The following is a 26,510-nucleotide window of genomic DNA, read 5'->3' as shown; positions in this document are numbered from 1 at the left end:
GAATGCTTTAGGGTTCAATCCTCAGTAAGGAAAAGGAAAAAGGAACTAATAAATAAATAATATCTTGTTCACAAAGTGTCTACAATTTTAGCCTAGATATTTAGGGGCTAGAAATTTATTTTACACTGGAGAGGAACTTCTGATTATAATAGTAACAAAATAACTATAATTAAAGCATAATGGATAATTTGCATAGCAGCGTAATTTGAAATGTATTTTTGTAGCTTTCATTTTATTATGAGCAAGATGGTCTAACTTTTCCTTGAGCCCAAGGAAATGTTATACAGGGTCTTTCTTGACTATCCGCTCTTGATTTCTCTTTCCTTAGAACATATATTGTAAGAAATTTAGAAAATTAGATATCTCAGAAAATTCTTTTTCTATCCTTCTGAGATATAAATCTTTCCATGCTTGTTGCAAATTTTACAACTCCAAACTGTCTTTCCCAAGCAATGGCACCTATCCTTTTGACATATGGTCCTCAAGAAAGATGGGTTCTGATCTCAGTCCCTATGGCAGCTGGAACTTCTCTCACCCTCTCCTCTCCTCTCCTCTCCTCTCCTCTCCTCTCCTCTCCTCTCCTCTCCTCTCCTCTCCTCTCCTCTCCTCTCCCCTCCCCTCCCCTCCCCTCCCCTCCCCTCCCCTTCCCTCCCCTCCCCTCCCCTTCCCTCCCCCCTCTCTTTTCTTTTTCTTTTTTGTAGTAGAGGCTAAACCCAGAGGCATTCTACCTCTGAAATATATCCCTAGTATGTGAGTTATAGTTTAAAAATTTTTATATTGAAACCTGATTTCACTAAGTTCCTGAGGAACCTCACTAAGTTGCTGACGCTACCCTCAAACCTGTGATCCTCCTATCTCAGCCTCCCAAATACTGGAATTAGAAGCATGTACCAACATGCCTGGCTAGGAACTTCATTTTTATTAGTGTCAAATAGCTAACATAGATGGCCTAATCATATCGATCAAACTCTGTTCTACATTTATTAAGGTCAATCATGACTGTAGTCTTAAGAAAATATTTAGCAAATACTTTAAAATTTCAGAAGGAAGCTGCCTAAGGATGTGGGGTGGTGGGGGAGCCCCCTCTGGGCACCTGGATAGACTCAGGTAGTTTTGTGGTTCATTTCCACTTTCTAAAGAAAATCAAAAATTGAAAAATGGTGGGGTTAAAATTACTAGCTCTTGAGGACTGGAATAGAGTTTCTCATGGGAGTGTTTAAATTGTGGCATGTGTGCTGTCGCAAGGGAGAATTAACAGAAAATCAAGTGAAGAGATGTTACAGAAAGACATGAATGGGTGTGTTGTGTATTGAGTCAGAGAGCGTGTATGGCCTTCAGAGAAAATCCATACATGTTTCTCTGCACCTGGGTGTGTTTACATGGGAAAGAGCAACTGACCTATATTCAAGCAGAATTGCTCCATGTCTGAAAGAAGCAGCAGATTAAAGAATGATAGAATTTAAAAGCTAGAGGACAGAATTTTAGTCATTTTCAAATTTTGCTCTTTTTCAGTTCATTGCCCCCTGATGATTCATTTCTGTCAGATTGTAGACCTGATGAGTTAGGCATGGATAACTTTCTGTTTTTAGAAAAAACAAAAGCAAACAAAATTCATCTATGCTCAGGTATTTATACAGATTTACTACCAACTGACAAACAATTTTTTATCAAACATTAATACCTAAATCAAATAATGGCAGCAAGTATAGCACAGGACCTTATGATTCAGTCATGAATCATCCAGTGCTCTGAATGTTTTTTTGTTTCCCCTGTAACTGAAAAACTTCTCAAAAAGAGCCTGTTTTTATCTTTTTTAAAAGGTGGCTTTTTAAATATAAGTTTCGTGAAGGAGTCTTTTCAATTTTGCCTTTTCTCTAAAGTAACTCTATTTCCTTATGCTCCCCAACCCACATTTTTTTTCATGAAGATATCTTATAGTAAAATGATATTAAATGTTTGTACAAAATAGTAAAAAAGTACAACTTTATCACTTTAATATAATTATAAAACTTTATAGCAGAGATCCTATTAGTATGTGTATGCTTTTGTGAATGTGTAACTTTTTAGCACAAGGTGAACCTTTTTTTCCATAGGAAAGTTGGCATTAATTGGCTGCCCTGGCCTATAGCATGATCACCCAAAGCTTGAAATCTGGAGCATAACCATTTCTGGGGAAAAAATGGATTATTTTAAATAGTATTTTTCATTCAATTAAGGCTACTGATGGCAATACTAAGGCAGGTGCATCTGTCAGCCTGCACATCTCATTTCAGAACAGAGATTCCAGATCATATTTGGTTCTGTGAGCCAAATATTAGATTTAGTGTGATCAATACATTATCTTTATGTGTGAACCAAGAAAAGTAAAGCAAAGGATCACACATTCTGTAATTATTTGTGCAGTCATTATTTCTGAGGCTTAGCTGAGCCAGTTTACCAGAAGTAAAGTAGTGGACTTTAACATATCCATGTGTACGGCACATGCGGATGAAATCAGAAGCAGCATTCTGGACCTGATGTTCACACGGCACATTTTAAAAAATATTTCTGAATCTTGGAAAAGGATGTGAGATCACATAAATGTCTTCCTATTCTGCTTTCTTTTGCTTGCCTTTAAGATGTTGAAACTCAAAATAGCAGGATAAAAATGGAAATGAAAATGAAAGGACACTAAGAAATAATACTGTGCTTTACATCAGTTTCTGACTTATACAACATATTTTATAATGAAGACTCATGTGTAAATTATTTTAGCTTAGGTATAGCAAAATATGCCATCTTGCTCCTCAGTAAACAAATATATAAAAGGCCAAAGTTTTTCCTCAGGAGTTGGCAGAATATTCTGTTGGTTAAGAATTTTAAATGTTCTGAAGAATGTTTTCTTTCTAGGATTCATGACTTGGAAGGAAATCAACCCAAATGTCTATATATATCTTGTCAAATCACTGTGGGTGTGTGTGTGTGTGTGTGTGTGTGTGTGTGTGTGTGTGTGTGAAGTAAGGCAGTGAATAAAGCACCTATGCTTCATAATTCTTACAGATTTTATGAAAATAAATTTAGAAATAACTTTACTGTAGTTTTGGAAAAATTTTCCAGAAAGCAGGAAGACTTAAAAATGTCTCAGAAATACTGACTTTAAAAAAAGAAGCAAGGCATATAAACTCCTGATTTTGAAGTTTCCTTTATTTTTAATTATCCTTTCATTTCAAAGGATCTAATTAATTGAGAAGCAGTTTTCTCACTTACTAAAAAGAGGTGAAAATTAACATCCATGGAGTACCCACTATGGCCCAGAAATTAATCATCACAAAAATCTTCTCAGGTAGATATAATTACCCCCAGATTAATACTTAAAGGAAAAAAAAAGTTTGAAGTAAATAACCTAAAGGCTGGTGAGTGACACAGGGAAGTTCATGCCTAGGCTTGTTTGAAACCTGAAATATTTTTGCTGTGCTGAAAATTATTCTCAATTACTTTAACAGACACATTTGTACATACATACATACGAACAAACTTGTCCTGAGTGTATTTCATCATTTAAACCAAGGTAGAGGACTTCGGTGTGATCGTATGACACAAATGAAAAAGAACAGAAATGATGGTGATGTCAAAAGGAGCATAGTTTCCTTTCATGTGTGCCATGCACTGTTAGCACATGCATTTTAGTAACATGGAGGGAGACTGATTTTCCATTGCAAGCCTAGCTAGTGATACATATTACCCACAGGAGATCGAGGTCTCTGAGGACCCAACTTTACTAGACAAAGCCACAATGCACATTAGTGAAGTAAAAGTAAAGCATTCCTATCCTCATAGAAACCTAATACTCGGAATCCTGAAATGGTGTCTTACTCCAGTGAGAATTACCTATTAAACTATCTTTCAGGTTCTAGCTCAAACTCTACTCTCCAAACCATCTCCAACTATTTACCAACACATAAATTAATTCTTACCAGTCTCCCTAACAAGCTATATTGTTACTTTTTTACTTTCTTCATGCAAAAAATCCTCCATAAATGCTCTGATACTCCCATTGTTCTAATTTCTGCCATATTTTGATCAAACAGGCTTGGCTAGTCAATATAAAGAAAGGAGGACTGAAATGCATGTGAAGGATTTCATTCATGACATCATTTATAACTTACTACCGAGAGGAATATACATCCTTCTTTAGAGAGAGAATTTCTCTGAAACTACCAGATTATTTTTAAGTACTCAGCTTCTGGGCTTGTCCTGCTGTTTCTTTACTCATCCTAATAACAAAATGGCATTTGCCAAAAGTTATTCAGCTGTGGATAAAGACGTTTTAATGTCCTTTGTTAATATGCCCTTTTGTATAAAACATAGACATTTAAAGATTTCTTTATATACAGAAGATAATTTTTTTTGGTTATTGTTGGTTTGGTTGACTGGTTCTTGCAGCACTAGGGATTAACCCCAGGGGCACTGTACCATGGAGCTACACTCCAACACTTGTTTTCTATTTTTATTTTGACACAGGATCTCACTAATTTGTTGAGGCTGATCTTGAATTTGTGATTCTTCTGACTCAGCTTCCTCAGTTACTGAGATGACAGGCACATATCATGCCTATTAAGAATAAGATTTAATATGTGAAAAGCCTTGGAAAATATTGTTTAAAACATGATTTTCAGTTGTTCTTTGTAAATAATTTCCATAATGATAGCTGTTTAATTCTTGCTATATAACAAATCCACAGACCAAAGTGAAAGCCATTTATTGTCTCACAATTTGGAGGGCTAATAACCTGACAAAACCATAGTTTGTTAAGAGGTCAGTATTCTTCATGAGGTTGCAATCAACCTGCTGGCTGGCATTGTACAAAGGTTCGACCTGCAATCCCAGTAGCTGATGGCAAGTCTCAGAAGGACATGGTCCTCACTGTGTTGCTCTGTTCATGCAAGTTTCCTCTGGGCATGCCATCTGACCTCTATAGGAACTTATGAGAAAAGGCCTGAGATGGAACCTTATCATTTATAACCCAGTCTTGGAAGTGATTTACCATTACTTTTTCTACATACTCTTCATTTTATAGAGATCATGTTGTCCAGCTTACACACAGGGTCATTACACAAGGTCATTACCAAGAGGTGGGTCAATGGTTGATATCTTGAGGGCAGGCTATTCCAGCATTAATAATGGTGAATGTCACTATTTGGGAGTAATTTCTTAGTTCCAGATAATGTGCTAAGCATTCACACTCACAGTAAAAACTATACATTTTCCCCATGAAGAAACTGATACCCAGGAATGTTAAACTAGAAACAAACAAACAAACAAACAAAAAAAGCTCTTTAGGAATAGGAAGAGCCAGGATGTAAACCTTTCTTTGATTTTTGTCTTCAAATTCAGCATTTTTCTGTTTTTCAACACTCTGACTTTTTACATTATCTACAATAATAATGATAAATGATATAAAATATGACAAATTTTACCCACACATTGTTCTGTTATTTAGGTATAGAAGAAAGAAGAATCCTACTGAATTATCCTGCTGTTAACTTTGATAACTTTAGTTCTAGGAGAAATTATAACCTTTAAAAACTGCCACTTTTCAGTATGACTCAGATACAAAAAAATTATAGAGCACAACTGACTTGCTGAATTCTGAAATAAAATGTTTGTGCTCAGAATTGTTCTCCCAAGAATTATGCCCAAGTACAGGAGCTTCTTAATTTTTGTCTCACACAGCCCTGTGTGAGATCTCCTAACTTTCTACTTTTCCACACAGGCAGAATCTTATTAAATGGATTATGATGCTATTGATTTTCAAAGAATATATTTTCTTTTTAATTCTGTGAAGTCAGTCATGTTATGCACATATTATAATAATACAGAATCTAAAGCCTTCCCTCTGTATCTCTGACAAAGAGATCATGCGGATGTGTTTTCACATTTGTGACTTGTAAGGTGCAACAGCCAGATTCTTACAAAAACAAAACTAGAGGTCAAAATAATGATACAGAATTGAACACAACACTTGGAACTTTAATTAACAGTGTGCCAACTATCATTGCAAAAATCATTGTAAAACTCTTATTTTCTCTAGTTATCATAGGTCTCACTATCATAACTATTGCATCACCATCTAACATATACATTATATTCACTGCTGTCTTTGTGCATCCAGCTGACCTTCATGTGGTGATATAAGTGTTAAGCCAACTACATAACAAAAGGGAAATAATGTAGATTGTGATTTGCCATCAGTTTTCTGTTTAATATAAACAGTTTTCTGTTTAAAATAATCCAGAATGGCTGGGCATCGTGGCACATCCTGTAATCCCAGCATTTGGGAGGCTGAGAATGGAGGATTGCAGTTCACAGAGAGCCTCAACTACTTGGTGAAGCCCTTTGCAACTCAGTGAGACCTGGTTTCAAAATAAAAAATAGGACTGGGGGTTCAGCTCGGGGGTAGAATGCCTCTGGTTTCCATCCCCAGAATGGCAAACAAACAAACAAACAAAAAAAGAATGCAAACACAAAAAGAAGATAAATCAGAGCCTCAAAAGCATCAAAATCTAAAAAAAGCAAGCCACTGCTATGGAAAAATGTACACTATTTGAGAAAAAAAATGTAAATATATATATATATAATTTTAAATTATTTTATAACATGTTTATTATTGAGCTAATTAGCAAAGCTCAATTTCAATAATATGTCATCAGTTATAGCAAAAATAATTGTATGCAATGGTTTTCAAAAGTCCAGAGTTTCCTTTGGGCCAGTAAATATTAAGGAAAAAATAAATTCTTAAGCTCTCTAAATTGTCTATATAGAACACATCTTTCCAAGGAACCCAATTTTACCCAGAGAAGTGCCTGCCTGTATTTTCTATGCATCCTATTTTCTGTTCTTAAGCCAATTTTTTTCATGATCAAATGCCTCTATCTACTATCCTAATTTAATATTAGATGCATGCTTTATGATCTCTGGCATTATGCACTTTTAAAGATTTTTGGAAATTTAAATAATTTTCATCTCTTCCATATTTTCTGAAGTATCCTGCCAACACATTTCAGGTATGCCTTTTCTAGAGAGAATATCACTATTTCCCTAGTAGTTTATTTAATATAAATTTTCTCTGTACCCACCCTTAATTTTTTTCTACCACTTTTTTTGTCTATGTATGAGATTTCCTTATCTTTATTTTCCTGTTCTACCCTATGAAACATCTAAATCTGAAAATGTATGTAGTCTTATTTTGATTACTTATCCTGAAATATCATGCGATTGAAAGCTGTATGATTTGGTATTCTTCAGTATGTTCATGTCTGAAAAGTGTATGAATAAAATTTCTCCAAATAAGTTTTTCCATCATAAGAAAAGGAATAAGTCTTTCCTTTTTCTATGATGAATTCACAATTTATCACACAATCATGTTACTGATTCTTTATGCAGTTCTCTTCCTTTGAACTATTTTAAAGCTCTTTTATTAATCTTTTAGTCCCTTACAAGCTCCTAATCAAAGTTTATTTCAGCCAAACTTAATTCCACTACATGCATTTATTCATTAAGCAAACACTTACTGAGTAGCAGATGAAGCACACAGACCTGACTTTCAATGAGCTTAGAATGAAAGGGCAGATTGGTAAATAAACTGGAAAATGCAAAGAACTAAAATCACATAGATATCAATTCAAAATCTATATGCTCATCATCTAAAATGTTGCAGGAACAGTGGCTTCAATCAGATAAGCTCCCAGTCATGGCTATAATTGTATAAACAAGTTGAAGGAAGTTTTACAAGTGTCCCATGTGCTAAGATAAAAAGTCTGCATAAACCAGTGGAGACTGAAGGCTCAGATGTGGAAATGGACGGTTCTATTAAAATTTGGTAGTGGGACTGCGTGTTGGGGTTTGAAACTGGTGGCGGGGCAGAATTATGATCTAATAACCATCTCTGCATGAGAATAACAAGAGTCTGGTCCAAGTCAGAAGAGGCATGGAGGGCCAGGATGTTAGAGCTTTTACAAATTTTTATTATGTAAAAAATACAGGAAGAATAAAAAGAAAGCAAAATAAAATCCGTGGCTCAATATTTAGAGGCACCCATGTCTCTTCCACAGAATGGAAAAAAAAAATAATAATGACGAAGAGCAGCTTAGCAGCTTGGAGGAGTTCAAAATCTAAGTAGCTTACTTGGAAGTTAAAAAGAGCTAATTGTTTTGAGAGCCGGGGCACACTTGTAATCCCCGCGCTTGGGAGGCTGAGTCAGGAGGATCACACAGGTTTGAAGCCAGCCTCAGTTACTTAGTGGGTCTCTCAGCAACTTATTGAGACCCTGTATCCAAATAAAGTATAAAATAGGTCTGGGAGTATAGCCCAGAGGTAGAAAAGCCCCTGGGTTCCACCCCCAGTACCACACACACAAAATATATATGTATTACAAAAATGAACAGCTTCCAAGTGTACAGCTCAGTTGATCATCACAAATTGAAAAATATCTAAGTTATCAATTTCAATTTTAAAAAATGGACTAATACTGGCAATCCATTTGCTATGTCCTCCCCTCCCTGGTCACTATATACCTAAGCAAACTGTTACGAGTTTGCTACCATAAGAGATGAGGGTGCTTGTTCGTAAAAATTATACTAAATACATCAAACTGTGTATTCTTTTTCATGAATAGCTTTTTCAATGTAAACCAGTGATGGGATTCATTTATGGTTTTGTATTAACTTTGCTCAATTTCATTACAGTATAATATTCTATTGAATAAATAATAACAGATTATTTTGTTTCTACAAGAAATTAGAGTTGTTCTATTTTTGGACTTTTATAAATATTAACAGTTTGAACACTTTATTATATGTCTTATTGTTCACAGCAAACACAAACACACACATACATATGATAAAAATACCCATTAATTGGGCATATATATATATATATATATATATTTAGTTTAAATAAAAGAAATAGTTTCTTAAAGTGTGGGTACCAATTTTCATCTCTTTAAGGCTTTAAGAACTGTATGGGACTCTAATTATTCCATGTTCTAAAGAATAATTGTTACAATAAATATTTTGATTGGCATTTCCCAGAAAATGAATGTTTACCAAAATGTTTATACCAATTTGCAGTTTTCCTTTTGTGACATAATTGTTCAAATCTTTTCTTCATTTTTATTTTATATTATTTACTTGCTTTCCATTTATTTGGAGCTTATTATATGCAATGAGGGCCGAGGTTTTGGCCTACTTTGAGAAGTCAGAAGTAAGTCTGCCACCATTGCATGGAATGCTAGAACAAGGCCTGAGATGCCTGGATCAGGGGCAGACTTAAGCAGAGCAAGAATCAGGATCCTGAGTCCCCTGGGGATGATGTGCATGTGTCCAGATAGATATGTGCATATACAAAAGGAACTAGCTGGGTGTGCTGGTGAACGCTTAAATGCCAGCATTCAGGAGGCTGAGACCAGAGGATCTCCATTAGCAGACAACCTCAGCTACTTAATGAGGCCCTTGGCAACTTGGTGAGACCCTGTTTCAAATAAAAAAGAAGAAAAAATAGGGTAGGGGGTGTAGCTCGGAGGTGGAAAGCCCCTGGGTTCCATCCCCAGTCCTTCAAAAAATATATAAAAAAGAAAAGGAACTCTATGATAGGTATTCAAAAGCTTTTATAAAGAACAATAAGTAACTTCAGGAACTTGTAATTCTAGTACTTTTAATCCCAGCATTTGGGAGGCTGAGATATGAGGATCACACAGGTTCGAAGCCAGCCTCAGTTACTTAGTGATTCCCTTTGTAACTCAGTGAGACCCTGTTTCAAAAATAAATAATATAAAATGGGGCTGGAGTTGTCACTTAAAGGTAGAATGTCCCTGTGTTCCATCCCCAGTACCATAAAAGAAAAAGAAATGCAAAATATTTATGACAAATTGTTCCAACAATATATTTATTCTGCATTTGACTGCTTTACACATAAGCATTATAAACATCTATTCCAAATAAGGGATTTTTGTTTTTATAATCTTAATGATATGCTGATTTTCTTTTTGTGAGTTTTTAATGTATTTATTTATTTTACTTTTCTTTGGTACTGGGGGTGGAAACCAGGGGCAAAAAAAAACCCTGAGCTACAAACCCAGCCTATTTTACTTTTTAGTTTGAAACAAGGTCTAAGTTGCACAGAGCCTAAGTGACTGAGGCTGGCCTTGTATCTGCAATTCTCCTATTTATCCTCCCAAGTATTGGGATTATAGTCATGAGCCACCACTCTCGGCTAGTACTTTTCTTCTAAATAAACAAATGTTCTTAATAATAATGAAGCCCAATTTATAGTTTGTGTTTCTTAAATTTTCTGCTTAGAATATTTTTCTATCAGTAGTTATGAAAGGAATATTTGAACACCAATAGGATTACATACAAAGAAAATGATAGACACATCATAAAAACTAGTGAAAATCTAAGTATTTTATTTATTTATTTATTATTTATTTATTTTTTTGGTGGTACTGGGGGTGGAACCCAGAGGCTTTCTACCTCCGGGCTATACTCCCAGACTTTTTTTATATTTTATTTTGAAACAGGGTCTCACTAAATTGCTGAGAGCCTCACTAAGTAGCTGAGGCTGGCTTTGAACCTGTGCGATCCTCCTGTCTCAGCCTCCCAAGCGCGGGGATTACAAGCGTGCACCACCACGCCTGGCCTTAAGTATTTTATATAAGCAACTAGAAAGGGCAAAAAAGTTACTCCATTTAGAAAAAGTAGCATATGACTTCTCAATATTAACCCAGAAATTCAGAAGAAAATTTTATATTCACATGCTTGAAGGAAAAAAGACAACATAAAACTATTCCAGCAGAAACATCTTTCAGAAAAGAATGCAAAATACATTTTCAAACAAGGAAAATTCAAGATAATTTGCTCATAAAAGACCTACACTAGAATAAATACCAAAGGATTTCTGTCAGATGGATATTTAAAACTCCAAGAACAGCCAAAACTCTTTTGAGAAAGAAACCTCCCCCACCATAGATAACTTGTACTGTAAGATAGATGACTTTCAGAAAACTACCAAAATCACCAGATTGATGTATAAGATCAACATAAGGACTGACAAGAAGGCTTTATTAATTTAACTAAAAAGATGTTCCAGAAATAGATCCCCACATAGCTAGTCTGTCATTTAATGGCCATCATTACACAGCCCTAGAGCAGGAAACAGATGGCCTTTTCAGACACTGGTGTCAATTCAACTGGATATCCATATGTAGAGAAAAGATGAGTGTTGACTCCCAACCTCATGCCATACATTCTAACGGGTGTTCTCTCAGTAGGTTATGATTAGATAGAGACTGGGTCTGCATTCTTCTAAAGACTTAACTGGAAGTGGAAAACCCAATTCCACAGTGGTTTACTCATACAAGTTGCATGTCACTGCTCCCTATTGCAAGAGGTACCTCTCCACCTGGGTTTCCCTATATAGCCTCAACTTCTGTCAAATAGTGACAGGACTGTAAAGGCAATATCTTAATAAGGAGTGTGTGTGTGTGTGTGTGTGTGTGTGTGTACATGCCAGAGAAAGATAATGCACTGTCTCTAGGCATGATTTATTATCTTGTGTCATGTGTCATAAATTATATGCACTGCATCAATTAGAAGTGAATCAACTAAGTATATCTCATATTCACTGGGAGAGGAATTAAGACTCCAGTTTTTTTCCCCCCAGTACTGAGGACTGAACACAGGGCTTTTGCATGGTAGGTAAATACCATAACCTACATACTCAGTCCTAGACTCCATATTTTAATAAGTGCTAAAGAATGTGTGGATATATTTCAGAAGTACTACAATAGCCACATGTACCTTGAATTCAAATTATAATTTATTCAATTATGGCAAGTGGGAAGATAAAATTAATCTTGTTTCCCCTGTTGCTATGAATGCAATTATACTGAATTAGTTTTTGTGACATACCAAATGTATAACCAAGTTCTTTATAATATTTTCCTATATTTTCCAAAAGTCTTTATAACCTTACTAAGCATATTTCATAACATTTTGATTAGAAAGAACTTCTGCCTCTAAGAACTCAGAAAACTAATTATTTTACATCAAAAATTTAAAAGAAGAAAATAGACAAAATACTGTCTGCTAAACTAGGTTCTATTTTTGGAGAAATTAAGGAATGTATTCTGCATAGTACAATAGGAAAAGTTTGAAACTACAGAAGACAAAAGGATATGCCACTTCAAAAGTCATTAAAATTACACAGAGGGAAATGGGCCCAGTGATGTATGCATGTATACACATATCACTTTGATCCTATTTGTGATGTATAAATACATTGCACCAATGAATAAAAGTTTAAAAAAGTAAAGTCATCAAAATTAAAATATCACTGCTATCAAACCTGAATACTGACCTCTCCCAACTTATCAATAAAGTACTTATAATGAAACAAAAACAAAGCTAATGAAAAACTAAGGAAAGAAACTTATGATTGATGTTGTATTAGTAGAATAAGTGGAGGACAGTTCCCAAAAAACAGTCAAAGGGAGGAAGCCTTTTATCTTTTCTTGTAAAAGTGGATACTTTTGTTCTTTCTCACTTTCTACAAATGACCAAGTGGGAAAAATGAAATAAATAATCCGTATCCTTTCTACTGAAAGACCTCTTTCAAATTAAGTAATTTAGTAGAATGGTTCAATAGGAGCTATAGAGGAATATATCTGACAAATATTTACAAAACACATACAAATGTATAACACATATGTGCCTTCTTTAATATTAACTAAACATGCAAATTGGCAAAGCTAAATTTTTATTTATTGAGTTGGTCAAGAAAAAAACAGGAATTATTAAAGCTAGTATTCAGATGGGAAGCTCTGGGTGGTTGAATGTGTGTTCTGTGCAGCTATACTAACAGGTACACAACCCGGAGCCCCACCAAGGACCCAGTTTCTTGGATATGGTACCTAACCATTTGCATTTCACTTTCCAAGTTCACTATGTAAACTAATAATAAAGGGATCTATATAATATAGTTGCATTGAAGATTATATAAAATTTTATCTATGTTATCTAACAATATTTGATATCTAGTAATAGTACTATTAGGAAGACTTAATTGTTATCTTTACCACTGTTATTTTAGTACTGTTATGCTCAGGGTCAGTGGGTTATACAGTCTTATTTACATATTGCTGGTAAAAGTGGAAGCTGGTTCAAATTTTTTCAAAATTAACCCCAAAACATATCAAGTTCTTTAAAAAAAGTTTATTTTCCTTGGCCAAATAGTTATGTGAATCTACTAAAAAGAACTAGCTAGTGTCAAATAAAATCATATGTATTAATATGTTCATTATAACATATTAAATAACTAAAATCAGAAATATCTTGTTTGGCTATTAAAATAATCCTAATAAGTTATATTAATTATATGTCAGAAATACTAGATTGTATGTTGCAATAAGGGAGGAACATGTTGGACAAATAACACTTAGTTATCTTAAGAATTTACACCACCTTTCAATAGTACCATGCTGGGAACCAAGCCTTTATCACATGAACCTTTGAGGGTCACTTATAACCAAAACTGCAGTATTAACCTAGCAATTAATATTTCCACTTACAATAGTAATAATATCTTTCAGACCTTTCAGTGGTCATCTTGGAGTGTAAGTACACAAATTGGTTCTAATGATTTACTTTCCAGTTTCTAGTTTCATTGAATTTTACAAAAACAACCAATACTACTTGAATTATTAAATATTGTAAACCATATCAGTTAAAGATTTGCTAGAAACTATGGGTTCAAATATTAAATTAAAATGTCAATTAGCACTATAATTACTAGGGAAGACATTGATATTTTCATATTTACTTTAATATTTATTATGTGTGCCAGGTATTGAAGTAGGTGCATTAACTTATTTAATATGTTTAAATGGTCATTATATTCTTCTTAAACTTCAACATACCCCATATTATAAATAGAGGTAAACTGGATGTTCTGGCACAGGCCTGTAATCCTAATACTTGGGAGGCTGAGACAGGAGGATCTCAGGTTGGCTAGGCTCAGCAACTTAGCCTCTGTTTCAAAATAAAAAATAAAATAGGGCTGGGGGTGTATCCCAGAGGTAGAATGCCCCTGGATTCAATCCCTAGTACCAATAAATAATCAATTCATATGTATACATTTGTTAATAAATATAATTATGATATATATATATATGCAAAGACTTAGTTTATGAGATTGTTAAATATAGAATTAATTTTTTTGATGTTGGGGATCAAATCCAGGGCCTTCTGTATGCTAGGCAAGCAAACTTATGACTGAGTCATATCCCTAGCCCTATCATTAATGTCTTAATTATAAAATTGATTTCTTAATTATTTTTTAATCAGTAAACTTGATGTAGGCACTGAAAAAATATCCCTTCCTTTCCTCAAGATGAATAATCATTTTGTCCTTCATCTGTAAGTTATAGAGATGCAGATCTCTATAAATATATATATATATATATATATATATATTTAGGAATTGGTACATGCCTCTATTGGCATTTTTAAGAAGAACATTTCCGTGGGTCTTGTTAAGTCCAATCTAAGAAGAGCAAGACAAGAAGAAGGCTGCATCATGCAGAAAGAAGACAATCTAATATCACATACCTAAGACAATTTGAGTGGGAAACGTGGGGGTTCAAGGGCCGGGTCATGGAAATAAAAAAGGTGAAGATCTTTAAGAAAACGAAAGTTCATTTAATTTTGAATTTAATCATTTTAAACCTTATCATTTGAAATCTACTTAAGCCAAAGTGTGTGTGTGTGTGTGTGTGTGTGTGTGTGTGTGTGTGTGTGTGTGACTATATATTTTTTCTGAGAATAAAATTTGGAAAGAAAGAAGCATAAATATTAAAGAAAGTTCATTTAATTTTTGATTTATGAACGTGAAAGAAAGGTTTGGCCCCTTTGTCAAGATCAATTGACTATAGGTGTGTGGGTTTGTTTCTGTAACTTCTATTCTTTTCCAGTGGTCAGTATGCCTGTCATTGTGCTAATACCATTCCATCTGACCCCAATCAGAGTGGCAAGCATAAAGAAATCAAATAACAACAAATGCTGGCAAGGATGCAGGGAAAGAGGAACTCTTTTACACTGTGGGAGTGCAAACTAGTTCAGCCTCTGGAGATCAATGTGAAGATTCCTTAGAAAACTGGAAATGGATCCACCATATGATCCAGCTATACCACTCCTGGGTATGTTTTCAAAGGGGTTGAAATCAGAGAACTACAGTAACATGTGCATACCCATGTTCATAGCAGCACAATTCGTAATAGCCAAAATATGGAACCAACTTTGATCTCCATCAACAGATGAATGGATTGCAAAATTATGGGAAATGCACACAATGGAATTCTATTCAGCTATAAAAAAGAACAAAATCATGTCATTCTCAAGAATATGGAAAGACCTGGAGAACATTATGTTAAGTGAGATCAGCCAAACACAGAAAGAGAAGAGACATATGTTTTCTGTAATATGCACAAACTAGGGAGTATTAGGAATACCAGAGGGACTCCAGATAATGGAGGGGAAACTTCAGCAAAGCTAGAATGGAAAGATAGGAGAGGAAGAAGGCTGAGGTTGATTAATGGAGGAGCTACATTGGAATATGTGTATAAGTATGAATGTAGCATGGTCAACCTGGACACTCATTGTTAGGGGGAGGGAAAGTGAGGGGGAGAGAGCACCAAGCACAGTCTGAATGTATGCCATTTTCAGTATGATCCACATAAAAATATAAAAGATAAATAAATAAATAAATAAAAGGCATCTTAAAAAATAAAGACCTCCTGTGAATAATTTGATTTTCAAAAATATTTTAAATAAAAATATTTAACCACAGGTATTATTTATACTATAAAGACCATTCAAGCATTAAAACATATAAAATATTGTTTATAATTTCTACCATTATCTTTTAGCGGTTTGTATAGCAAAAGTAAAATAATGATTATCCTCACTTTTCAATCCTTTGGGAAAAAAACTTTTTTGTCCCCTCCCCCAGTAATTTGTAGAATTTTTTTAAATTTACATGATGTATATATGTATGGGTCTATTTTATTAAATTGTAGTGAATGAAATGACTTCTGATTTGCATACTTTTGTGTCTCAGTCTAAATAGTGTATTTTAGCGATGATGCATCTGTTTCTTTTGCTTCATTTTTCCACTTATTTTGTTATTTGGAAGAATGTATAATTCTTAGGCTGGATCGATCTATCGATGTAGGTCTCCTATAGCTATTCTTTATCTTTGCTTTCACATCATTTTGTTTCGTCATGCCTTTTTAAAAATGGCTTTCCAAGATCTTCCACATGACAGATTCGGTTTTTACAATAATAGGAGTCTTTCTTCTTCTCGTCCATGAAAAGCTTTTATGGGGTTGTCTAAGTTGTTTCCAGTATTGTTTTTCTGGCTCACTGGGTAAAGTGTTTTCCGTGATAGATTTTTCTTTGGACTCTTCAAGATGATGTTCCCCTTTCTGGATTCTTTGGCATCATTTTAATGGTATCAATTTGTTAGCACTAACTACCTAACCTTGGGCAAGTTAACACCCTTTTAGTGCTTTGATTTCTTTATAAAATAGAAAAAAATCATATTATTTACTTTATACATTTCTTATGAAAAATAAATGAATTAGTACATGAAGCCATTTTAGGATAGTGTCTCAGACGTACTAGATGCACAATTAGTCTGAATAATATTTCGGATTGTTTTCTTCTTTAAGCATCTTCAAAGAAGACTGATACTAACCAGTGAAAAGTGTTTTTAAATTAACTCCTGCTTTCCCTACTTTTCTTTTTCATGCGAGTAAAATAATCTTTTCAATTAAAACCTAGAAAATGAGCTGATATTCCATGGCCCTGGGTTAATTTTCTTTCCTCAGATCACATGTATATAGCACAGCTTCACCTAACAGGGGTAGAATCTCCTTCTATGTCCACAGTCTTGTTTTCAGAAATATCAATGGCAAAAATATAGCTCTCATTGTGGAGTAAAACAAAGTCTATTTCTGATGCTTCCCTGATATGTAATAAACAAACTGTGGAGGAGGGAAATTGTGGTAATATTTGATGTCAATTGAAAAAGAGGGTCACAAATTAAATGAGAACAACTAGTTAAGAGCGCATTGTTTTGTTTAAACTGAGTATTTTGCTAAACGAAAGCATGCAAGATTTTACGATGCTGTGGCTGTTATTGTGAAAAAGAAAGCACAAAGGTAAGGTAGAAATCCATTATGGATCTTGGTTTATTTAAACAAAAACCTATCAGATTAGTAATTAAAAGCAATTTATTATTTCAAAAACTGAAAAGATACTGTATGTGTTCAAAAGTGGCCAAATTTAAAACTTTTATTTCATTTTGTTTTGTTGGTGATTATCTAGATTTAAGGACAAAGAACTTATTTAAAAATTAATTTGAAGAAAATTATTTTCACAGAATATAGGAGAGGAATAATAGAAGCTGGTTAATAAGACAAAATTTAAATGAAGGTTAATTATGATCGAGCACCTATTGTTTTACCTCCCAACATAATGGCACAGAAGACACTGACTAGCTGCTTACCAACCCACTGCCTTCTTCATGCAGCCTTGTTTGTGATTAGATGTGGCCACAGGATTGAATTCTAGTTAGTGGAACTTGAGCAGAAATATTGTACATACCCCCTGCAGGCCTGGTATGGAAAGCCCTTCAGTGACTACACTTACCTCATTTTTCTCAACTGCTACCTGATGCAGACATCTGAGGCAACTAGGGATGTCATTTATTAATGCTTGTTGAACCTCAGATTATGGGGACCTGTTATAGTTTATAGACAAAGACCCTCTGCTACACCAGATGCTCCAGAAATAACATTCTGTTGTGTAAAGCCATGGATATGTATGGTTTTGTCTGTTTCACTTATTAATGACTCTATTATACACTTTTCATGCACATGCTCTACATATATGTTTTGTTAACATAATGAAATCTTTTTGTAAGCTTGACTATAGCAATTCATCTGCTAGTATTTTTTCTGTGTGTATTTGATACTGGAAATTGAACTCAGGAAGATTATACCTCTGAGCTATAACCCTGGCCCTTCTTATTTTTACTTTTCTATTTTTCACAGGGTCTCACTAAGTTGTTGAGGCTGGCCTTGAACGTGAGATTTTCCTGTCTCAGCCTCCCAAGTACTATGATTGCAGGCACGCATCACAACACTCAGCTTTGTCTGCTATTCTCTAAATTGCACATACATCGATAGTGCTTAAATAATCATGTGAAGCTAGATAACTGAAAGATTTTGAAAGAATCAAGCCCGCTGCGATTTAAGCCAACAGTCTAGTGAAGTGAAATAAACTTAGTGAAATAAAGTTAATTCCAAGAAGGAAAGAAAGAAGTCATGTTATTAAAAATAAAATAAAAACTCCAACATAATTGCAAAAGCCAAATTTCTTTTTGAGAGAGTTTCCAAGTTTTTTTTTTTTTTAAAGTGGTAAGGTTAAGAACTATGTGGTGTAGAGCTAATTAAGAATGTAAAATCTCAGTAAGTACTTCTGTTTTAAGGATAGCTTAAGGCCCTTGACTATCTACTCATATCAAGTCCCTCTGTCGTCTTCAAAAACCACAGCACATATGGTTCTAGGTAAGACTCCCAGAGACTGTGGTGCTGACAGATAGATATGTTCACAAATACCCAGTAGGCATATAACTCTTTCTTTCCTCAAAGATCAAAGTCCAAATCCTGTGAGCCTCTCAGAAATATTACATAGCAGTGACAGCTGAAAAAGGAACTGAAGAGGTTGGGAGGTAACCAGACAGCTGCTGAAGGCCTAGGTGAAACTGTGGGCAGGTGATTTGGGTACTAGTGTAGCAAAGACATTTTTCTTTCAGAAAGCTAGCTCTCCATGAATGGTGAAAGTCCTGTCCACTGACTCAAGCATTACATCATGAAAACTGCTTGCTTAACTTACGTGTAGTGTATTAATGAGTATGTGAGCTTAATGGAGGAGTTAATCATTTCACATGTAATAAAAGAATGGATTTAAGAGATTTGATCTCACAGATGACTTTTTTTAATCACCATTGATCACTCATTTTTTTGTTTTGTTTTTTTTTTACAGCCTGCCTATTACTGAAGTAGATAGTCTCTGTGAGCCCAGGATGGTGGTGCATGCCTGTAATCCCAGTGTACTTGGGAGGCTGAGACAGGATGATCATAAGTTCAAGGACACCTCAGCAATTTAGCAATTCCCTGTTTCAAAATAAAAAACAAAAAAGGGCTGGGGTTGTAGCCAGGAGGTAGAATGTCTCTGTGCTATGTTTGCGCTTACACTGATCATGTCATTTAAACTTTATATCAAAAAGCCAGGTGTGGTGGTACATGCTTATAATACCAGTACTTAGGAGGCTGAGACTAGAGGATCCTGGTTTGCAGCCAGCCTCAGCTACTTAGTGAGGCCCTCCACAGCTTAGTGAGACCCTGTTAAAAATAGAGAATAAAAAAATCATTCGGGCTGAGGGTGTACCTCCGAGGTAAAATGTCCCTGGGTTCAATCCCCAGTAACACACACACACACACACACACACACACACACACACACACACACTAAATAAATAAATAAATAAATAAATAAATAAACTTCAAACCATACCCAAGGAAATAAGATTCATGTCTCTTAACATGCTCTTTGAGTTAAAATTTTAAATTTACATTCAATCAATGTATCTTCTCAAAATCCTCTCATGAAAATATTTTCTATTTTGAATTGTTATGTACATGACTTTTTTATTCAAAACATGAAAATAAAAACCCAGTGTAAATTGAAAAAAATAGTATTATTTTTATTAGGTGTACATGTGTGTGTGTATGTATGTGTATTTGAATGTACTTTTTATTTTAATATACTTAATGATCTTTAGCTTGGGTTTTCAAAAGGTATCATAACTATAAGCAAAATGATAGGAAAGTAGATAAGAATAAAGGGTTCCTGGCAGCCTAAGACACTGTTTATCTTTTTTTGAGGTAGACAGAATTCAAATTGCCTTCATTAGCTGAGCAATATGCTGTGGAAAATGAGCTGGGTACTTATCAAGAGGCTCTTTCATTTGCATTTTTGCTAAATAACCAAGCTGCTCTGTTTTCTAGCTGCTCAAGAGCTGTAAAAAGAAGAAGAGAAAATAATTCAGGTAAGTAAGCCAGGGGCATTCCAGGACTGGATTAAAAAGAAAGAAAGAAAAAAAGTTTATCAATGAAGCTGTCAGATTCGTGCTGTTGTGTTATTTGTGATATAAAACAAAGTCTCGTGTAGCAAGGGTCTAGGATGTATGAATTCTCCCCACATCTACCAGTACCACAAGCAAAGCTAGAGGCTGTTCCTTTGATAAATGATCAATACTTCAGCCTGACACCACCCTAGCTGCCCTGCTGTTGCTGGTGAAGAGTTTGAATTTCAATTAAGCAGTAAATCTTTATGGAATTACATTTCCAACAGTCAATTAACATCTCTCTAATCCCCTGCAATTCTGAAACATTATTATTTTGCAGAGTTCTTTCCTTAAGGCTCATTCACAGGAAGAATATTCTTACTTGACTGGAAAAGACACATATTTACCTCCAAGTGAAAAACCAAAAATCAAACAATTGTTTCAATTTTTTCATCATGTGCACATGTACAAAGAATGCATTCCTTCCATGGTATAGGAGATGAGGTTGTAAGATGTATTAAGACGTACTCTCAGTCAAAAATGCCTTGACTTGATTGTACATCCTTTAGGCCTCATGTTATAATTCAGAATTTTTCCACATATACATTATTTTAAAATGTTTTAAATCATAAAACACACAAATGCATTCACAGCACTGATCACACTTCTCGATCCATACTCATTTCCTACGTCATCAAATCCTCCTGTAGGTTTTTTCTTAAAAAGTCTTTGTCTATTTTCAGAAAGTGTCGAAGCCTAAGAAACACTCTAGTAGAGCAGATATCTAAAGGATTACTGCAGCCTTTTTTTTTGTTGAGGATTTCAAACATTCCAAGACAAAATAGCAGCAATATGATAGCTATAAGATTTTAATATTTATAAACACATGAGACTGCAAAGCCAAATAAACACAACTTTAAAACTATGGATTTTAAGTTTTCATCATAAAGAAATAATCAATGTTTGAAGACATAAATGTTTAAACTGATTTAAAAGTTACAAATGTGCACTTGTATCGAAACATCATATGGTGCCGTTTGAGTATGTACATTTTTTATGTTTTTATGTGCCATTTAAAATATAAGTTTTAATTTTAAAACATTAAGGTAGCTTTAATCATTCATTGAATGTACAGTTGCAAGAAAGGACAATTTTCTCTGTGAAGAGTTTTAGTTTTCCATTGGAAGTAATCTTAGTTTGCCTGTGCCAGCAAAGAAGTGATACTCTTCTTAATTAAGAATGCAAGCATTTCTTCTATTATTTAAAATCATTTTAATTGTTGGGATTGTAACACAGTGGTATAGAGCTTGCTTAGCAACCAGAAGGCTACAGGTTACACGCCCACCACTAAAAGAACAAAACAAAACGAAAGAAAAAAGTTGTTTTAAAATGCTGAGCGTGGGGCCAGGCGTGGTGGTGCAAGCTTGTAATCCCCGCGCTTGGGAGGCGGAGACAGGAGGATCGCGCAGGTACAAAGCCAGCCTCGCTGGCGTAAGAGACCCTGTTTCAAAAAAATATAAAATAGGTCTGGGAGTGTAGCCCGGAGGTAGAAGGGCTTCCAGGAACCCCAGTACCACCATAAAAAAAAAAAATGCTGAGCGTGATGGTACACACTTGTAATCCTTGGAAATTTGAGACAGGGGGATCTCAGGTTCTTGGCCAATTTCAGCTACTTAGTGAGAGGCCTCTGCAACTTAGTGAGACCCTGTTTCAAAATAAAGAATAAGAAAATGGCTAGGGGTGTAGCTTGGAGTTAAACAGTTAAAAAATTATATTTAACTCAACCTCATTCACTACTCATCACATAATTGAACCCTAGCTGTCCTAAAACTGCAAGGCCATTATGATAATCCAGCTAACTAAATCTTCTAATGAACTAACAAAGCTTAATTTCATGACTAGGCTTAACTCATCAAGGAAGAATTAAGAGTTTTATTAGCCGATTAGTTGTCATTAAAGGAATGCACACTTGAAGTAGAACGACATTTTAAAATGGTGAGAAAGAAAAAAGATTTAGTCTTGATGACAAGAATTGGGCACAAGGTTGCTTAGGAATCTTACAACTCTAAGATTCAATAATTGAATTTTTTTTTTTTTTGCAGAACTGGGAATTGAAACCAGTTTCATTCTACTTCTCAATTATACCCACAGTCCTATATTTTTATTGTTTATTCTGAAACAGGGTCTCACTAAGTTGCTGAGGCTAGCCATGAACCTGCAAATCCTCCTGTCCTTAGCCTCTCAAGTATTAGGATTACAAAGCATGTGTCACTTTGCCCAGCTGAATTTTAAAAAATCATCAAAATTGAAATATGTATTTTTTGTCCAAGAAGACATATCCCTTTTAGATAAAGTAACTATTCTTTTGTTTTATTATTATTATTTTTTTTCCAGTCCTGGGAATGGAACCCAGGGGCATTGTACCTCTGAGCTCCACCCCAGTCCTATTTTTTAGGGTTTCTTTTAGGTTTTTTTTTTTTTTTTTTTTTTTTTGTGGTGTTACTGGGATTCCTGGAAACCCTTCTACCTTCGGGCTACACTCCCAGATCCATTTTATATTTTTATTTGGAAACAGAGTCTCTTAAACCAGTGAGGCTGGCTTCAAACCTGCTCAGCCTCCCAAGCGCTGGGATTACAAGCATGCTCCACCATGCCAGGCTGTTTTTTTGGTTTTGTTTTTTTTTTTTTAAACAGATCCCACTGAGTTGCAAAGGGACTCACTAAGTAGCTGAGGCTGTCAGTGAACTGTGATTCTCTGGTCTCAGCCTCCCAAATGTTGGGATTACAAGCATGCGCCATCATGCCCAGTCTAAAGTAACTATTCTTTTATTGAGTTTTTTTTTTTATTATTTTTGTATGTCAGAATAATTATAAAGATTGCAATGCTGATGGGTGTGTTAGATTAGATTTGTAAAAAATTAGTTTTGGGGGAAAATATAATTATAAAAATAAATCATATAGTCATATCTGATTATAATATCAATAAAATAGATAAAAATAAAAAGAGAGGGAATAAAATGCATAGACTAAACAGGTAACAAAACAAAGTAACACAAAAGATGCAGTAGAAGCCATATCACAAATATTAATGTGTGTTAAATTTCAAGTGAAAACATTGTCATAAGATGTAAGAAAAATTGTAAGATTTTCTTCATGGATATCTGAAGACTTTAATAACTGTCTGTAAAACTTTTGAAGAAATATTTTGAAGCAAAATATTCACTTTAGAATATGTGTATTATAAGGTTCTAATTGTCAATCAGAAGAATATATATATATATGTATATATACATATATATGTATATATACATATATATAATAGTATTATCTAATATCTCATAGAGATTCTTGTCCTGAAACAAAACAAGCTTTATACATTGTTTTATAATTTAAAAGAATATTTAGAATCAATACCTTAACTTTGTGAATTAGTAAATCACTTGAGCATTCTAAAAATTTAAAGAGGACTATTTTCATTGAAACAAAACCATGCACTTACCATCATGATTAGGATTCCCTAGTGTCCATGGCTCATCTGAGTCAAAATGAGTATCTCCTCCAATTCCTGGTCCAGGGAAATAGGCATGAGCCAAAAATCCTCCCTCCCCATCAAAGGGAGAACTGTCTCCATGAAAACCAGATGCAAAAATTATGGTTATATCCACATCACGTTTGCCATTTTCTAATTCGCTGTAGGGAACTTCTTCAAATGTCAGAGGAGTTACATTCTGCCACACATCAAAGGCACGGCGAATAGCTTTACGTGTCTCAGGGTCTCCTACTTTTGGAGTTACGTTCTTTATACTGAAAGTTAGAAAAAATTAATAATCAGTATGGCTTTGTTATGTGTCATCTGACTTATTATATATTGTGAACATAGTCTAGCAAAAAGTCAGGGAAAATAGTCATATTTAATTGAAATGAATACATTCCACTTATCTCTACAGCTAGTTTTTTACTTTATTGGGATCACGTAATTACCAGCAGAATAGTAGTCATTTATTGAGGCAATCAGTGGGAGATCTCTGTTGATAGTTAAGAGAAGGTAACTAGATCAGCCAGTTTGCCTTCCAGACAACAATTTAGGGAGGCAGGTTTGCCAAATGATCAAATTGGAAAACAGATTCAATTCGAAATAATAATGTCAGATTCTTTCTGGTTTTATTTTTAGAGGCACACATTGTATCTTTGCACATCAGTTAAAAAAATGGCTTTATAATCTTCTTTATCTGGAAACACACATTCATCAGGCATATAACATAACCATTTTCTAATTTTTAAAGAAATGTATGTTTTCTTAATTATGTTTTTCTGGTTAATATGTACTGTGAGTACAGTCATAAGAATTTAAAGAAGTAATCAGATAACATGACTATAAACAGTTCTGATGCTAATATAAATTGATGAAATAATTCTTAATATTGTTCTTGATTCCATCAGTAATCAAATGTTTATCCTTTTGTATACTATTTTTTCAAAACAGAACAGAAATAAAACTCGTATCTGTTCTTTGTATTGTAAGACGAAAAACACATGCCACTCATGTTTAAAACAATGAAAAATTTCTCAGGAGTATTAAATAAGGCTAGAACTTTTCAAATAATAATTGTCCGAATATAAATTTATACTAAAGAAATATTTTAATAGAAAAAGAGTAACTAATATTCAGGTGAATATTGTTTTATAATCACAAAAGAGAATTGGAGACTAATGAAGAAGTGATAAATTATGGTGTCTTTACTACATGTCATTGTATATATAGAAATCAAAATCATTTTGCCTTTTAAAATCTACTTATATGCCACTTTTAAGATATAATTTCCATTGGAAAAAATCTTGCAGATCATACATAACCAAATTGTAGCTATCTCCAGATAATCTTAATGTGAGTCAAGCAAGAATAATGCTAAACTAATAATGCCATTAATTCAGCATTTACTATGAGCCAGGCAAGCACTTTATAACATCTTATTTAATCTACTGAACATTCCAATGTATAGGAATTTAGAGAAAGCTTCTAGGTGTCTGTTCTGAAAAAAAAAAAAAAAACACTCTGAGAATCTCCATTCTAAATATTCCAAGAATCCACTGTGATAAATTCTGATGCTAGTTCACATATCTCAAATAAGGTTTTCACTATTTTCTAGTAAGTGCTCCAGAACACATTTATAGTAATTATCTGATACAATTATTCATTATCTATAAAGGACATAAAGCAGTAAACTAAGTAGAAATGGAGTGGAAGAGAGGAGTACTCCTGGAAGAAAAGATAAGTGAAAGGTCTTGAAGTGGAGGTAATTTTGGCAACTTCAAAACCTATAAAGTGTGGGCAGAGAGAAAGGGCAATTGTCAGAGCATTTTGCTCTGAGTGAAGAGGAATAAAACCAGAGCACCATGAGCTGTAACCTGTCATTTGACTGATGATTTAACTAAATGACTTGAACCATCAGGTGCAAAACACAGGAAAGTGGAGCAGAATTTGAAACAGGAAGACCCATTGGGAACTATTGCAAAAATCCAGTTGTGCCAGTGGAGATATTGAGGCATACTTGTATTTTGGACATATTTTTAGACACACTTGCCAAGATGTGTGATTAGTCATAAGCTGGAAGAAGAAAAGAGCTGAAGAAGTCATCACATTTTTTTTTTTTTTTTGGTAGGATGGAACCCAGAGGCTTTCTACCTCCAGGCTATACTCCCAGACCTATTTTATATTTTATTTGGAAACAGGAGCTCACTAAGTTGCTGAAAGCCTCACTCAGTAGTTGAGGCTGGCTTCGAACTTGTGTAATCCTCCTTTCTCCGCCTCCCAAGGGCGGGAATTACAAGCATGTGCCACCGCGCCCAGCAAGTTATCACAGTTTTTGACCTAGATGAGAGATGGCAGGAACTAAAGAATTCATTCCCACTCAGAGAGGAAGTGAGACAGTGTTTTGGTGTTATTTTATTAGCTTCTTTTAACTTTGTTTTATGAAACATGGTGTCCTGAATTACATTTTGAGAAACGTAAACATCTACACGGAGGCATGTAGATTTTTGCTTAGCTCTTTAGTCTCTAAATTTCCTGTTTCATGGCTGAAGAGGTGTGCAGTGTAATGTTGTGACTCTGACTTGCCTATGTTAATTTTCCAGCAAACATTTATCTTCTTTCTATCCTATGGGATTTCAGAAGTTCCTCCTCAGTGAGAAGATAACTCTGTAACACATTATTTTAAAGAACTTACTACATAATGGATACTGCACTTGGTACTAGACACTGCTAATTTCAGATGGCAATAGAAGGG

At 34.4% G+C, this 26,510-nt stretch overlaps 1 protein-coding gene across 1 annotated transcript in view; it reads right to left on the bottom strand.

The window, feature by feature from the left end:
• Positions 1–26,510, bottom strand: part of MMP16 (matrix metallopeptidase 16) — a gene marked incomplete at both ends in the record, with an annotated part of 275,992 nt that overhangs the window by 86,612 nt on the left and 162,870 nt on the right. The window contains one exon of the mRNA XM_080693638.1: positions 23,726–24,030. Within this exon, the coding sequence (XP_080549764.1) occupies positions 23,726–24,030 (305 nt within the window). The remainder of the gene's footprint in view (positions 1–23,725; positions 24,031–26,510) is intronic.

The sequence above is a fragment of the Muscardinus avellanarius genome, assembly GCF_963383645.1.
Source record: "Muscardinus avellanarius genome assembly, chromosome: 4".
Classification (NCBI taxonomy): Eukaryota; Metazoa; Chordata; class Mammalia; order Rodentia; family Gliridae; genus Muscardinus; species Muscardinus avellanarius.
Note: the sequence above shows the minus strand (reverse complement) of the source record. Positions and strands in the feature narration are given on the sequence as shown.